At 64.8% G+C, this 13,146-nt stretch overlaps 1 protein-coding gene across 1 annotated transcript in view; it reads left to right on the top strand.

The window, feature by feature from the left end:
- LOC135576889 (DNA-directed RNA polymerase II subunit RPB1-like) overlaps window positions 1-13,144 on the top strand; it is a gene marked incomplete at its 3' end in the record, with an annotated part of 61,475 nt that extends 48,331 nt beyond the window's left edge. Inside the window, 6 exon segments of the mRNA XM_065044181.1 lie at window positions 1,103-1,306; window positions 4,427-4,613; window positions 5,473-5,586; window positions 6,830-6,979; window positions 11,995-12,846; window positions 12,849-13,144. Of these exon segments, the coding sequence (XP_064900253.1) occupies window positions 1,103-1,306; window positions 4,427-4,613; window positions 5,473-5,586; window positions 6,830-6,979; window positions 11,995-12,846; window positions 12,849-13,144 (1,803 nt within the window).
- Between the last annotated feature and the right edge of the window lie 2 nt (window positions 13,145-13,146).

Here is a 13,146-nt window from a genome sequence, read left to right as displayed (position 1 = left end):
ATCTGGGTGCTGGGCTCCTCAAGAGATGGGTGGTGGGCTCCTCAACATCTGGGTCATTGGGTGGTGGGTTCCTTCACCACCCTGGTCCTTGAGGTTCCTCAACACCAACCTGGGGGGGGTTGTGTCCCTGGACGCCTGTGTTCCCCGGATGCCTGGGTCCCCCAAACACCTGGGTCCCCTGAACACCTGGGTCCCCCCGGACGCCTGGGTCCCCCTGAACTCCTGGGTCCCCTGAACACCTGGGTCCCCCTGGATGCCTGGGTCCCCTGAACACCTGGGTCCCCCTGAACTCCTGGGTCCCCTGAACACCTGGGTCCCCCTGGATGCCTGGGTCCCCTGAACACCTGGGTCCCCCTGGATGCCTGGGTCCCCTGAACACCTGGGTCCCCCTGAACACCTGGGTCCCCCGGATGCCTGGGTCCCTCCGAACACCTGGGTCCCCTGAACACCTGGGTCCTCCCGGACACCTGGGTCCCCTGAACACATGGGTCCCCCCGGACGCCTGGGTCCCCCGGACGCCTGGGTCCCCCCAAACGCCTGGGTCCCCTGAACACCTGGGTCCTCCCGGACACCTGGGTCCCCCAGACGCCTGGGTCCCCCTGAACGCCTGGGTCCCCTGAACACCTGGGTCCCCCGGACGCCTGGGTCCCCCCGGACACCTGGGTCCCCCTGGACGCCTGGGTCCCCCGGACGCCTGGGTCCCCCCAAACGCCTGGGTCCCCTGAACACCTGGGTCCTCCCGGACACCTGGGTCCCCCAGATGCCTGGGTCCCCCTGAACGCCTGGGTCCCCTGAACACCTGGGTCCCCCGGACGCCTGGGTCCCCCCGGACACCTGGGTCCCCCTGAACACCTGGGTCCCCCGGATGCCTGGCTCCCTCCGAACACCTGGGTCCCCCGGACGCCTGGGTCCCCCCGAATGCCTGGGTCCCCTGAACACCTGGGTCCCCTGAACACCTGGGTCCCCCTGAACACCTGGGTCCCCCGGATGCCTGGGTCCCCTGGATGCCTGGCTCCCTCCGAACACCTGGGTCCCCCGGACGCCTGGATCCCCCCGGACGCCTGGGTCCCCCGGACGCCTGGGTCCACACGGCGCGTTGCAGGTGCTGGGCATCGAGGCGGTGCGCAAGGCGCTGGAGCGGGAGCTGTACCACGTCATCTCCTTCGACGGCTCCTACGTCAACTACCGGCACCTGGCGCTGCTGTGCGACACCATGACGTCCCGCGGCCACCTCATGGCCATCACCCGCCACGGCGTCAACCGCCAGGACACCGGCCCGCTCATGAAGTGCTCCTTCGAGGAGACGGTGCGGGCGGGGGCGGGGTGGGGGTGGGGGGGCGGGGGTGTGGGGGTGGGGGATGGGGGTGGGGTGTGGGGGTGGGGCTGGGATGGGGGTCCAGGACACCGGCCCGCTCATGAAGTGCTCCTTTGAGGAGACGGTGCGGGCGGGGGCGGGGGTGTGGGGGTGGGGCTGGGATGGGGGGCTGGGGGTGGGGTGTGGGGCGGGGATGGGGTGTGGGGCTGGGGTGGGGGTCCAGGACACCGGCCCGCTCATGAAGTGCTCCTTCGAGGAGACGGTGCGGGCGGGGGCGGGGGGGGGGGTGGGGGGGTGGGGCGTGGATGGGGTGTGGGGCTGGGGTGGGGGATGGGGTGTGGGGCTGGGGTGGGGGTCCAGGACACCGGCCCGCTCATGAAGTGCTCCTTCGAGGAGACGGTGCGGGCGGGGGTGGGGGTGGGGCTGGGATGAGGTGTGGGGCTGGGATGGGGTGTGGGGCTGGGGATGGGGTGGGGGATGGGTGTGGGGTGTGGGATGTGGTGTCGGGCTGGGGATGGGGTGTGGGATGGGGTGTGGGGCTGGGATGGGGTGTGGGGCTGGGGATGGGGTGGGGGATGGGGATGGGGTGGGGGATGGGGTGTGGGGTGTGGGATGGGGTGTGGGGCGTGGATGGGGTGTGGGGCTGGGGTGGGGGATGGGGTGTTGGGCTGGGATGGGGGTCCAGGACACCGGCCCGCTCATGAAGTGCTCCTTCGAGGAGACGGTGCGGGCGGGGGCGGGGGTGGGGGTGTGGGGATGGGGATGGGTTGTGGGGGTGGGGTGTGGGGTGTGGGATGGGGTGTGGGGCTGGGGTGGGGTGTGGGGCGGGGGTGGGGTGTGGGGCTGGGATGGGGTGTGGGGCTGGGGTGGGGGTCCAGGACACCGGCCCGCTCATGAAGTGCTCCTTCGAGGAGACGGTGCGGGCGGGGGCGGGGTGGGGGTGGGGGTGGGGGTGGGGCTGGGGTGGGGGTGGGGCTGGGGGTGGGGTGTGGGGCTGGGATGGGGTGTGGGGCTGGGATGGGGTGTGGGGTGGGATGGGGTGTGGGGCTGGGGTGTGGGGTGGGGTGGGGGTGGGGCTGGGATGGGGGATGGGGGTCCAGGACACCGGCCCGCTCATGAAGTGCTCCTTCGAGGAGACGGTGTGGGGCGGGGGATGGGCTGTGGGGTGTGGGGTGTGGGATGGGGGGTGGGGCTGGGGATGGGGTGTGGGAATGGGGTGGGGGATGGGGTGTGGGGGTGGGGGTGGGGCTGGGATGGGGTGTGGGGCTGGGGTGGGGTGTGGGGCTGGGGGGTGGGGGTGGGGCTGGGGATGGGGTGTGGGGCTGGGGTGTGGGGGTGGGGCTGGGATGGGGTGTGGGGGTGGGGGTGTGGGGCTGGGGTGTGGGGGTGGGGCTGGGATGGGGGTCCAGGACACCGGCCCGCTCATGAAGTGCTCCTTCGAGGAGACGGTGCGGGCGGGGGCGGGGGTGGGGGTGGGGGTGGGGCTGGGATGGGGGTGGGGCTGGGATGGGGGTCCAGGACACCGGCCCGCTCATGAAGTGCTCCTTCGAGGAGATGGTGCGGGCGGGGGATGGGCTGTGGGGTGTGGGGTGTGGGATGGGGGGTGGGGCTGGGATGGGGGGCTGGGGATGGGGTGGGGGATGGGGTGTGGGGCTGGGGTGTGGAGTGTGGGATGGGGTGTGGGGCTGGGGTGGGGGTGGGGCTGGGGACCCTGTGTGCCCCCACGTGACCCCATGTGCCCCTGTGTTGACCCCATGTGCCCTCATGTGCCCCCGTGTGCCCTCATGTCACCTCATGTGACCCGTGTGACCCCATGTCACCTCATGTGACCCGTATGACCCCGTGTGACCCCACGTGACCTCATGTGACCTGTGTGCCCCATGTGACCCCGTGTGCCCCCATGTCACCTCATGTGACCTGTGTGCCCCTGTATGACCCCGTGTGACCCCACGTGACCCCATGTGACCTGTGTGCCCCCGTGTGACCCGTGTGACCGCATGTGCCCCATATGACCCTGTGTGACCCCATGTCACCTCATGTGACCCGTGTGCCCCTGTATGACCCCGTGTGACCCCGTGTGCCCCCACATGACCCTGTGTGCCCCCACGTCACCTCATGTGACCCGTGTGACCCCACGTCACCTCATGTGACCCGTGTGACCCCATGTCACCTCATGTGACCCGTGTGCCCCTGTATGACCCCGTGTGACCCCGTGTGCCCCCACATGACCCCGTGTGCCCCCACGTCACCTCATGTGACCCGTGTGACCCCACGTCACCTCATGTGACCCGTGTGACCCCATGTCACCTCATGTGACCTGTGTGCCCTCACGTGACCTCATGTGACCCGTGTGCCCCCACGTGACCTCATGTGACCTGTGTGCCCCCGTGTGACCCCCTGTGACCGCATGTGCCCCATATGACCCTGTGTGACCCCATGTCACCTCATGTGACCCGTGTGCCCCCGTGTGACCCCATGTGCCCCTGTATGACCCCGTGTGACCCCGTGTGCCCCCACGTGACCCTGTGTGCCCCCACGTCACCTCATGTGACCCGTGTGACCCCATGTCACCTCATGTGACCTGTGTGCCCCCATGTGACCCCATGTCACGTCATGTGACCCGTGTGACCCTGTATGACCCCGTGTGCCCCCATGTCACCTCATGTGACCCGTGTGCCCCCACGTGACCTCATGTGACCCGTGTGCCCCCATGTCACCTCATGTGACCCGTGTGACCCCATGTCACCTCATGTGACCTGTGTGACCCCGTGTGCCCCATGTCACCTCATGTGTCCCGTGTGCCCCCGTGTGACCCCATGTCACCTCATGTGACCCGTGTGACCCTGTATGACCCCGTGTGCCCCCATGTCAGCTCATGTGCCCCCATGTGCCCCCACGTGACCTCATGTGACCCGTGTGCCCCCACGTGACCTCATGTGACCCGTGTGTCCCCATGTGACCTCCTGTGACCCGTGTGACCCCACGTGACCTCATGTGACCCGTGTGTCCCCACGTGACCCCGTGTGCCCCCATGTCACCTCATGTGACCCGTGTGACCCCACGTCACCTCATGTGACCCGTGTGCCCCCACGTGACCCCGTGTGCCCCCAGGTGGACGTGCTGATGGAGGCGGCGGCGCACGGGGAGAGCGACCCCATGAAGGGGGTGTCGGAGAACATCATGCTGGGGCAGCTGGCGCCCGCGGGCACCGGCTGCTTCGACCTGCTGCTGGACGCCGACAAGTGCCGCCACGGCATGGAGATCCCCAGCGCCCTGCCCGGCCTGGGCGGCAGCGGCCGTGAGTGCCCCGCGGGGGAGGGGCGGCCCGCACGCCTGGGTCCACCGCGGGGGGAGGGGGGAACTGGGAGGCATGGGGCCCATGGGATGGGAGGGGGGGCTCGGACGCCTGGGTCCTTCCCGGACGCCTGGGTCCACTGCCGGGGGAGGGGGGAACTGGGAGGCATGGGGCCCATGGGGTGGGAGGGGGGGCCCAGACGCCTGGGTCCACCGCGGGGGGAGGGCGGGACTGGGAGGCATGGGGCCTTCCCGGACGCCTGGGTCCACTACGGGGGGAGGGTGGGACTGGGAGGCATGGGGCCCATGGGGTGGGAGGGGGGGCTCGGACGCCTGGGTCCTTCCCGGACGCCTGGGTCCACTGCCGGGGGAGGGGGGAACTCGGATGCCTGGGTCCTTCCCGGACACCTGGGTCCACTGCAGAGGGAGGGGGAAACTGGGACGCCTGGGGCCCATGGGGTGGGAGGGGGGGCCCGGACGCCTGGGTCCACTGCAGGGGGAGGGGGGAACTGGGAGGCATGGGGCCCATGGGATGGGAGGGGGGGCTCGGACGCCTGGGTCCACTACGGGGGGAGGGCGGGACTGGGACGCATGGGGCCTTCCCGGACGCCTGGGTCCACTGCAGAGGGAGGGGGGAACTGGGAGGCATGGGGCCTTCCGGATGCCTGGGTCCCATGGGATGGGAAGGGGTGGCTTGGACGCCTGCGTCCCCCGCTGGGGGAGGGGGGGACTGGGATGCCTGGGTCCTTCCCGGACGCCTGGGTCCACTGCAGGGGGAGGCGGGGACTGGGACACCTGGGTCCTTCCCGGACGCCTGGGTCCCCCCGGACGCCTGGGTCCCCTGAGCCCGCTCTCTCTCGCAGCCACCGGGATGTTCTTCGGCTCGGCCCCCAGCCCCATGGGGGGGATGTCACCCGCCATGACCCCCTGGAACCAGGGGGCCACCCCGGCCTACGGGGCCTGGTCCCCCAGCGTGGGTGCGCACCGGGGGCACTGGGACGGACTGGGGGGGTACTGGGAGGGACTGGGAGGGGTAATGGGACGGACTGGGAGGGGTTGGGGGGGGTTTGGGGGGGTTACTGGGATGGACTGGGAGGGACTGGGGGGGGTACTGGGAGGGGTTGGGGGGTTGGGGGGGGCACTGGGATGGACTGGGGGGGGGTTGGGGGGGGTTGGGGGGGCACTGGGACGGACTGGGAGGGATTGGGGGGGTACTGGGATGGACTGGGAGGGGTTTGGGGGGGTTGGGGGGGGGCACTGGGATGGACTGGAGGGGTTGGGGGGGTTGGGGGGGGTACTGGGACGGACTGGGAGGGGTTGGGGGGGTTACTGGGAGGGGTTGGGGGGGGGTTGAGGGGGGTACTGGGATAGACTGGGAGGGATTGGGGGGGTTGGGGGGGGTACTGGGATGGACTGGGAGGGGGTGGGGGGGGTACTGGGATGGACTGGGAGGGGTTGGGGGAGGTACTGGGATGGACTGGGAGGGTTTGGGGGGGTACTGGGAGGGACTGGGACAGACTGGGAGGGACTGGGAGGGGTTGGGGGGGTTTGGGGGGGTACTGGGAGGGACTGGGACGGACTGGGAGGGATTGGGGGGGGGTACTGGGATGGACTGGGAGGGGTTTGGGGGGGTTGAGGGGGGTACTGGGATGGACTGGGAGGGGTTGGGGGGGCACTGGGATGGACTGGGAGGGGTTGGGGGGGGTTACTGGGAGGGGTTGGGGGGGGTTGAGGGGGGTACTGGGATGGACTGGGAGGGGTTTGGGGGCGGATACTGGGATGGACTGGAGTGGAATGGAAGGAATTTGGGGAGGTACTGGGATGGACTGGGAGGGATTGGGGGGGTACTGGGATGGACTGGGATGGATTGGAATGGACTGGGATGGGTTGGGGGGTACTGGGATGGACTGGGATGGACTGGGATGGACTGGGATGGACTGGAAGGGGTTTGGGGAAGTACTGGGGTGGACTGGGAGGGACTGGGAGGGGTTTGGGGGGTATTGGGAGGCAATGGGGATACTGGGATAGACTGGGAGGGGGTGGGGGTGGGGTACCGGGATGGACTGGGAGGCAATGGGGATACTGGGATAGTTTGGGGGGTTTTTGGGATCCCTGGGGGGGTTTTGGGGGGTGTTTGGGGTCCCCGGGCAGGTTTTTGGGCTCCCCGGGTCGGATTTTGGGGGTGCTGGGGGTCCCCTGACGCCCCGTTTCCCCCCCCAGGCAGCGGGATGACCCCGGGGGGCGCCGGGTTCTCCCCCAGCGCGGCCTCGGACGCCAGCGGCTTCAGCCCCGGTTACTCCCCGGCCTGGTCGCCCACCCCCGGCTCCCCCGGCTCCCCGGGGCCCTCCAGCCCCTACATCCCCTCCCCCGGTGAGTGCCGAAACACCCAAAAACGCCCCCAAAACGCCCAAAAACGCCCAAAAACACCCCAGAAACGCCCAAAAACGCCCCAAAACACCCCCAAAACGCCCCAAAACCACCCCAAAACACCCCCAGAACACCCTGAAACACCCCCAAAAACACCCCCGGCTCCCCGGGGCCTCCAGCCCCTAAATCCCCTCCCCCGGTGAGTACCGAAACACACAAAAACGCCCGAAAAATGCCCAAAAACGCCCCAAAAACACCCCAGAAATGCCCCAAAACGCCCCAGAAACGCCCAAAAACACCCCAAAACACCCCCAAAACGCCCCAAAACCACCCCAAAACACCCCCAGAACACCCTGAAACACCCCCAAAAACACCCCCGGCTCCCCGGGGCCCTCCAGCCCCTACATCCCCTCCCCCGGTGAGTACCGAAACACCCAAAAACACACAAAAAACGCCAAAAAACGCCCCAAAACACCCCAGAAACGGCCCAAAACCACCCAATAACGCCCCAAAACACCCCAGAAACGCCCAAAAAACGCCCCAAAACACCCCCAAAACGCCACAAAACCACCCCAAAACACCCCAGAACACCCTGAAACACCCCCCAAAAACACCCCCGGCTCCCCGGGGCCCTCCAGCCCCTACATCCCCTCCCCCGGTGAGTGCCGAAACACCCAAAAACACACAAAAAACACCCAAAAACGCCCCAAAACACCCCAGAAACGCCCCAAAACGCCCCAGAAACGCCCAAAAACGCCCCAAAACACCCCCAAAACGCCCCAAAACCACCCCAAAACACCCCCAGAACACCCTGAAACACCCCCAAAAACACCCCCAGCTCCCAGGGGCCTCCAGCCCCTACATCCCCCTCCCCCGGTGAGTGCCGAAACACCCAAAAACACACAAAAAACACCCAAAAACGCCCCAAAACACCCCAGAAACGCCCCAAAACGCCCCAGAAACGCCCAAAAACGCCCCAAAACACCCCCAAAACGCCCCAAAACCACCCCAAAACACCCCCAGAACACCCTGAAACACCCCCAAAAACACCCCCAGCTCCCCAGGGGCCTCCAGCCCCTACATCCCCCTCCCCCGGTGAGTACCGAAACACACAAAAACACACAAAAAACACCCAAAAACGCCCCAAAACACCCCAGAAACGCCCCAAAACGCCCCAGAAACGCCCAAAAACGCCCCAAAACACCCCCAAAACGCCCCAAAACCACCCCAATACACCCCCAGAACACCCTGAAACACCCCCCAAAAACACCCCCGGCTCCCCGGGGCGTCCAGCCCCTACATCCCCTCCCCCGGTGAGTGCCGAAACACCCAAAAACACACAAAAAACACCCCAAAACGCCCCAAAACACCCCAGAAACGCCCAAAAACGCCCCAAAACACCCCCAAAACGCCCCAAAACCACCCCAATACACCCCCAGAACACCCTGAAACACCCCCAAACACCCTGAAACACCCCCAAAAACACCCCCCGGCTCCCCGGGGGCCTCCAGCCCCTACATCCCCTCCCCCGGTGAGTACCGAAACACCCAAAAACACACAAAAAACGCCAAAAAACGCCCCAAAACACCCCAGAAACGCCCAAAAAACGCCCCAAAACACCCCCAAAACGCCCCAAAACCACCCCAAAACACCCTCAGAACACCCTGAAACACCCCCAGAACACCCTGAAACACCCCCAAAAACACCCCCAGCTCCCTGGGACCCTCCAGCCCCTGCATCCCCTCCCCCGGTGAGTGCCGAAACACACAAAAACACACAAAAAACACCCAAAAACGCCCCAAAACACCCCAGAAACGCCCCAAAACGCCCCAGAAACGCCCAAAAACGCCCCAAAACACCCCCAAAAATGCCCCAAAACCACCCCAAAACACCCCCAGAACACCCTGAAACACCCCCAAAAACACCCCGGCTCCCCGGGGCCTCCAGCCCCTACATCCCCTCCCCCGGTGAGTGCCGAAACACCCAAAAACGCCCAAAAAACACCCAAAAACGCCCCAAAACACCCCAGAAACGCCCCAGAAACGCCCAAAAACGCCCAAAAACGCCCCAAAACACCCCCAAAACGCCCCAAAACCACCTCAAAACACCCCCAGAACACCCTGAAACACCCCCAAAAACACCCCCGGCTCCCCGGGGCCCTCCAGCCCCTACATCCCCTCCCCTGGTGAGTGCCGAAACACCCAAAAACACACAAAAAACACCCAATAACGCCCCAAAACACTCCAGAAACGCCCAAAAACGCCCCAAAACACCCCCAAAACGCCCCAAAACCACCCCAAAAACAACCTCAGAACACCCTGAAACACCCCCAAACACCCTGAAAACACCCCCCAATAACACCCCCAGCTCCCCAGGGGCCTCCAGCCCCTACATCCCCTCCCCCGGTGAGTACCGAAACACACAAAAACACACAAAAAACACCCAAAAACGCCCCAAAACACCCCAGAAACGCCCCAAAACGCCCCAGAAACGCCCAAAAACGCCCCAAAACACCCCCAAAACGCCCCAAAACCACCCCAAAACACCCCCAGAACACCCTGAAACACCCCCCAAAAACACCCCCCGGCTCCCCGGGGCCTCCAGCCCCTACATCCCCTCCCCCGGTGAGTGCCGAAACACCCAAAAACACACAAAAAACACCCCAAAACGCCCCAAAACACCCCAGAAACGCCCAAAAACGCCCCAAAACACCCCCAAAACGCCCCAAAACCACCCCAATACACCCCCAGAACACCCTGAAACACCCCCAAACACCCTGAAACACCCCCAAAAACACCCCCGGCTCCCCGGGGGCCTCCAGCCCCTACATCCCCTCCCCCGGTGAGTACCGAAACACCCAAAAACACACAAAAAACGCCAAAAAACGCCCACCAAAACACCCCAGAAACGGCCCAAAAACACCCAATAACGCCCCAAAACACCCCAGAAACGCCCAAAAACGCCCCAAAACACCCCCAAAACGCCACAAAACCACCCCAAAACACCCCCAGAACACCCTGAAACACCCCCCAAAAACACCCCCGGCTCCCCGGGGCCTCCAGCCCCTACATCCCCTCCCCCGGTGAGTGCCGAAACACCCAAAAACACACAAAAAACACCCCAAAACGCCCCAAAACACCCCAGAAACGCCCAAAAAACGCCCCAAAACACCCCCAAAACGCCCCAAAACCACCCCAAAACACCCTCAGAACACCCTGAAACACCCCCAGAACACCCTGAAACACCCCCAAAAACACCCCCAGCTCCCTGGGGCCCTCCAGCCCCTGCATCCCCTCCCCCGGTGAGTGCCGAAACACACAAAAACACACAAAAAACACCCAAAAACGCCCCAAAACACCCCAGAAACGCCCCAAAACGCCCCAGAAACGCCCCAGAAACGCCCCAAAACACCCCCAAAATGCCCCAAAACACCCCCAAAACGCCCCCAGAACACCCTGAAACACCCCCAAAAACACCCCGGCTCCCCGGGGCCTCCAGCCCCTACATCCCCTCCCCCGGTGAGTGCCGAAACACCCAAAAACGCCCAAAAAACACCCAAAAACGCCCCAAAACACCCCAGAAACGCCCCAGAAACGCCCAAAAAACGCCCAAAAACGCCCCAAAACACCCCCAAAACGCCCCAAAACCACCTCAAAACACCCCCAGAACACCCTGAAACACCCCCAAAAACACCCCCCGGCTCCCCGGGGCCCTCCAGCCCCTACATCCCCTCCCCTGGTGAGTGCCGAAACACCCAAAAACACACAAAAAACACCCAATAATGCCCCAAAACACTCCAGAAACGCCCAAAAACGCCCCAAAACACCCCAAAACGCCCCAAAACCACCCCAAAACAACCTCAGAACACCCTGAAACACCCCCAAACACCCTGAAACACCCCCCAATAACACCCCCGGCTCCCCGGGGCCCTCCAGCCCCTACATCCCCTCCCCCGGTGAGTGCCGAAACACCCAAAAACGCCCAAAAACCACCATGAAACACCCCAAAAACGCCCCAAAAACACCATGAAACACCCCAGAAACACCCCAACACACTGCTGCACCCCAAAAACACCTGGAAACACACCAAAAAAACCATCTTGCAACACTCCCAAAACACCCTGAAACACCCCAAGCACACCATGAAACACCCTAAAACCACCCTGAAACACACTACAACACCCAAAAAACACCCCAACACACCCTGAAACACCCCCACAAACACCATGAAACACCCCAAACAACACCATGAAACACACTGCGACACCCCAAAAAGCACCCCAAAACCACCTGGAAACACCACCCTGGACCACCCCAAAAAACACCTCAAAACACCCCCAAAAACACCCTAAATACCCCCAAAACCATCCTGAAATGCCCCCAAGACACCGTGAAACACACTAAAAACACTCCACAAACACCCTGAAATACACTGCAACACCCCAAAAACCCCTGGAAACACCCCAACAAACACCCTGAAACACCCCAACAAACACCCCACAACCACCCCTGAACCACCCCTGCAACCACCCTGAAACACCCCCAAAACACCCCTGAAAAACTCTAGAAACACTCCCACAAACACACTGCAACACCCCCAAACACCCCAAAAACACCTGGAAACACTCTCCAGAAACACCCTGAAACACCCCAAAACCACCCTGAAAACACTCCCAAACACCCCAAAACCACCTGGCAACACCTCCACAACCACCCCTGAAACACCCCAAAACACCCCCCAACACACTGCAACACCCCCCACAACCCAATGACACCCCCCAACAGCCCTACAACCCCCCACAGAGCCCCAAAACCCAGCAACACCCCATAGAACCCTATAAGACACTGCAACACCCCCCAAAACCCAATGACACCCCCCCAACACCCCACAGAGCCCTCAACACCCCCCAAAACCCAGTGACACCCCAGTAACAACACCCTCAACACCCCACAACACCCCATAACTCCCCAACCCGCCCCCAGGACCCCCCCCTCTGATGTTTTGTTGTCCCCCTACAGGCGGCGCCATGTCCCCCAGCTACAGCCCCACATCTCCGGCCTACGAGCCGCGCTCGCCGGGGGGCTACACCCCCCAGAGCCCCAGCTACAGCCCCACGTCCCCCAGCTACAGCCCCACATCGCCAAGTTACAGCCCCACGTCGCCCAACTACAGCCCCACGTCGCCCAGCTACAGCCCGACCAGCCCCAGTTACAGCCCCACGTCACCCAGCTACAGCCCCACCTCGCCAAGTTACAGCCCCACGTCGCCGAGCTACAGCCCAACCAGCCCCAGCTACAGCCCCACGTCACCCAGCTACAGCCCCACATCGCCCAGCTACAGCCCCACGTCGCCCAGTTACAGCCCCACGTCGCCAAGCTACAGCCCCACGTCGCCAAGCTACAGCCCCACGTCACCGAGCTACAGCCCGACCTCCCCCAGTTACAGCCCCACATCACCGAGCTACAGCCCCACGTCGCCGAGCTACAGCCCGACCAGCCCCAACTACAGCCCCACCAGCCCCAACTACACCCCGACCTCCCCCAGTTACAGCCCCACTTCTCCCAGTTACAGCCCCACCAGCCCCAACTACACCCCGACCTCCCCCAACTACAGCCCCACCTCCCCCAGCTACAGCCCCACCTCGCCCAGCTACAGCCCCACGTCCCCCAGCTACAGCCCGTCCAGCCCCCGCTACACCCCCCAGTCGCCCACCTACACCCCCAGCTCCCCCAGTTACAGCCCCAGCTCCCCCAGCTACAGCCCCACGTCCCCCAAGTACACCCCCACCAGCCCCAGCTACAGCCCCAGCTCCCCCGAGTACACCCCAACCTCGCCCAAGTACAGCCCCACCTCCCCCAAGTACAGCCCCACTTCCCCAAGTACAGCCCCACCTCCCCCACCTACAGCCCCACCACCCCCAAGTACAGCCCCACCTCCCCCACCTACAGCCCCACCTCCCCCGTCTACACCCCAACGTCCCCCAAGTACAGCCCCACGTCCCCCACCTACAGCCCCACCTCCCCCAAGTACAGCCCCACGTCACCCACCTACAGCCCCACGTCCCCCAAGGGCTCCACCTACAGCCCCACGTCCCCCGGCTACAGCCCCACGTCACCCACCTACAGCCTCACCAGCCCGGCCATCAGCCCCGACGACAGCGACGACGACAA

This window comes from Columba livia, chromosome 33, assembly GCF_036013475.1.
Source record: "Columba livia isolate bColLiv1 breed racing homer chromosome 33, bColLiv1.pat.W.v2, whole genome shotgun sequence".
Lineage (NCBI taxonomy): Eukaryota > Metazoa > Chordata > Aves > Columbiformes > Columbidae > Columba > Columba livia.
This window is presented reverse-complemented; position numbering and strand designations above follow the sequence as displayed.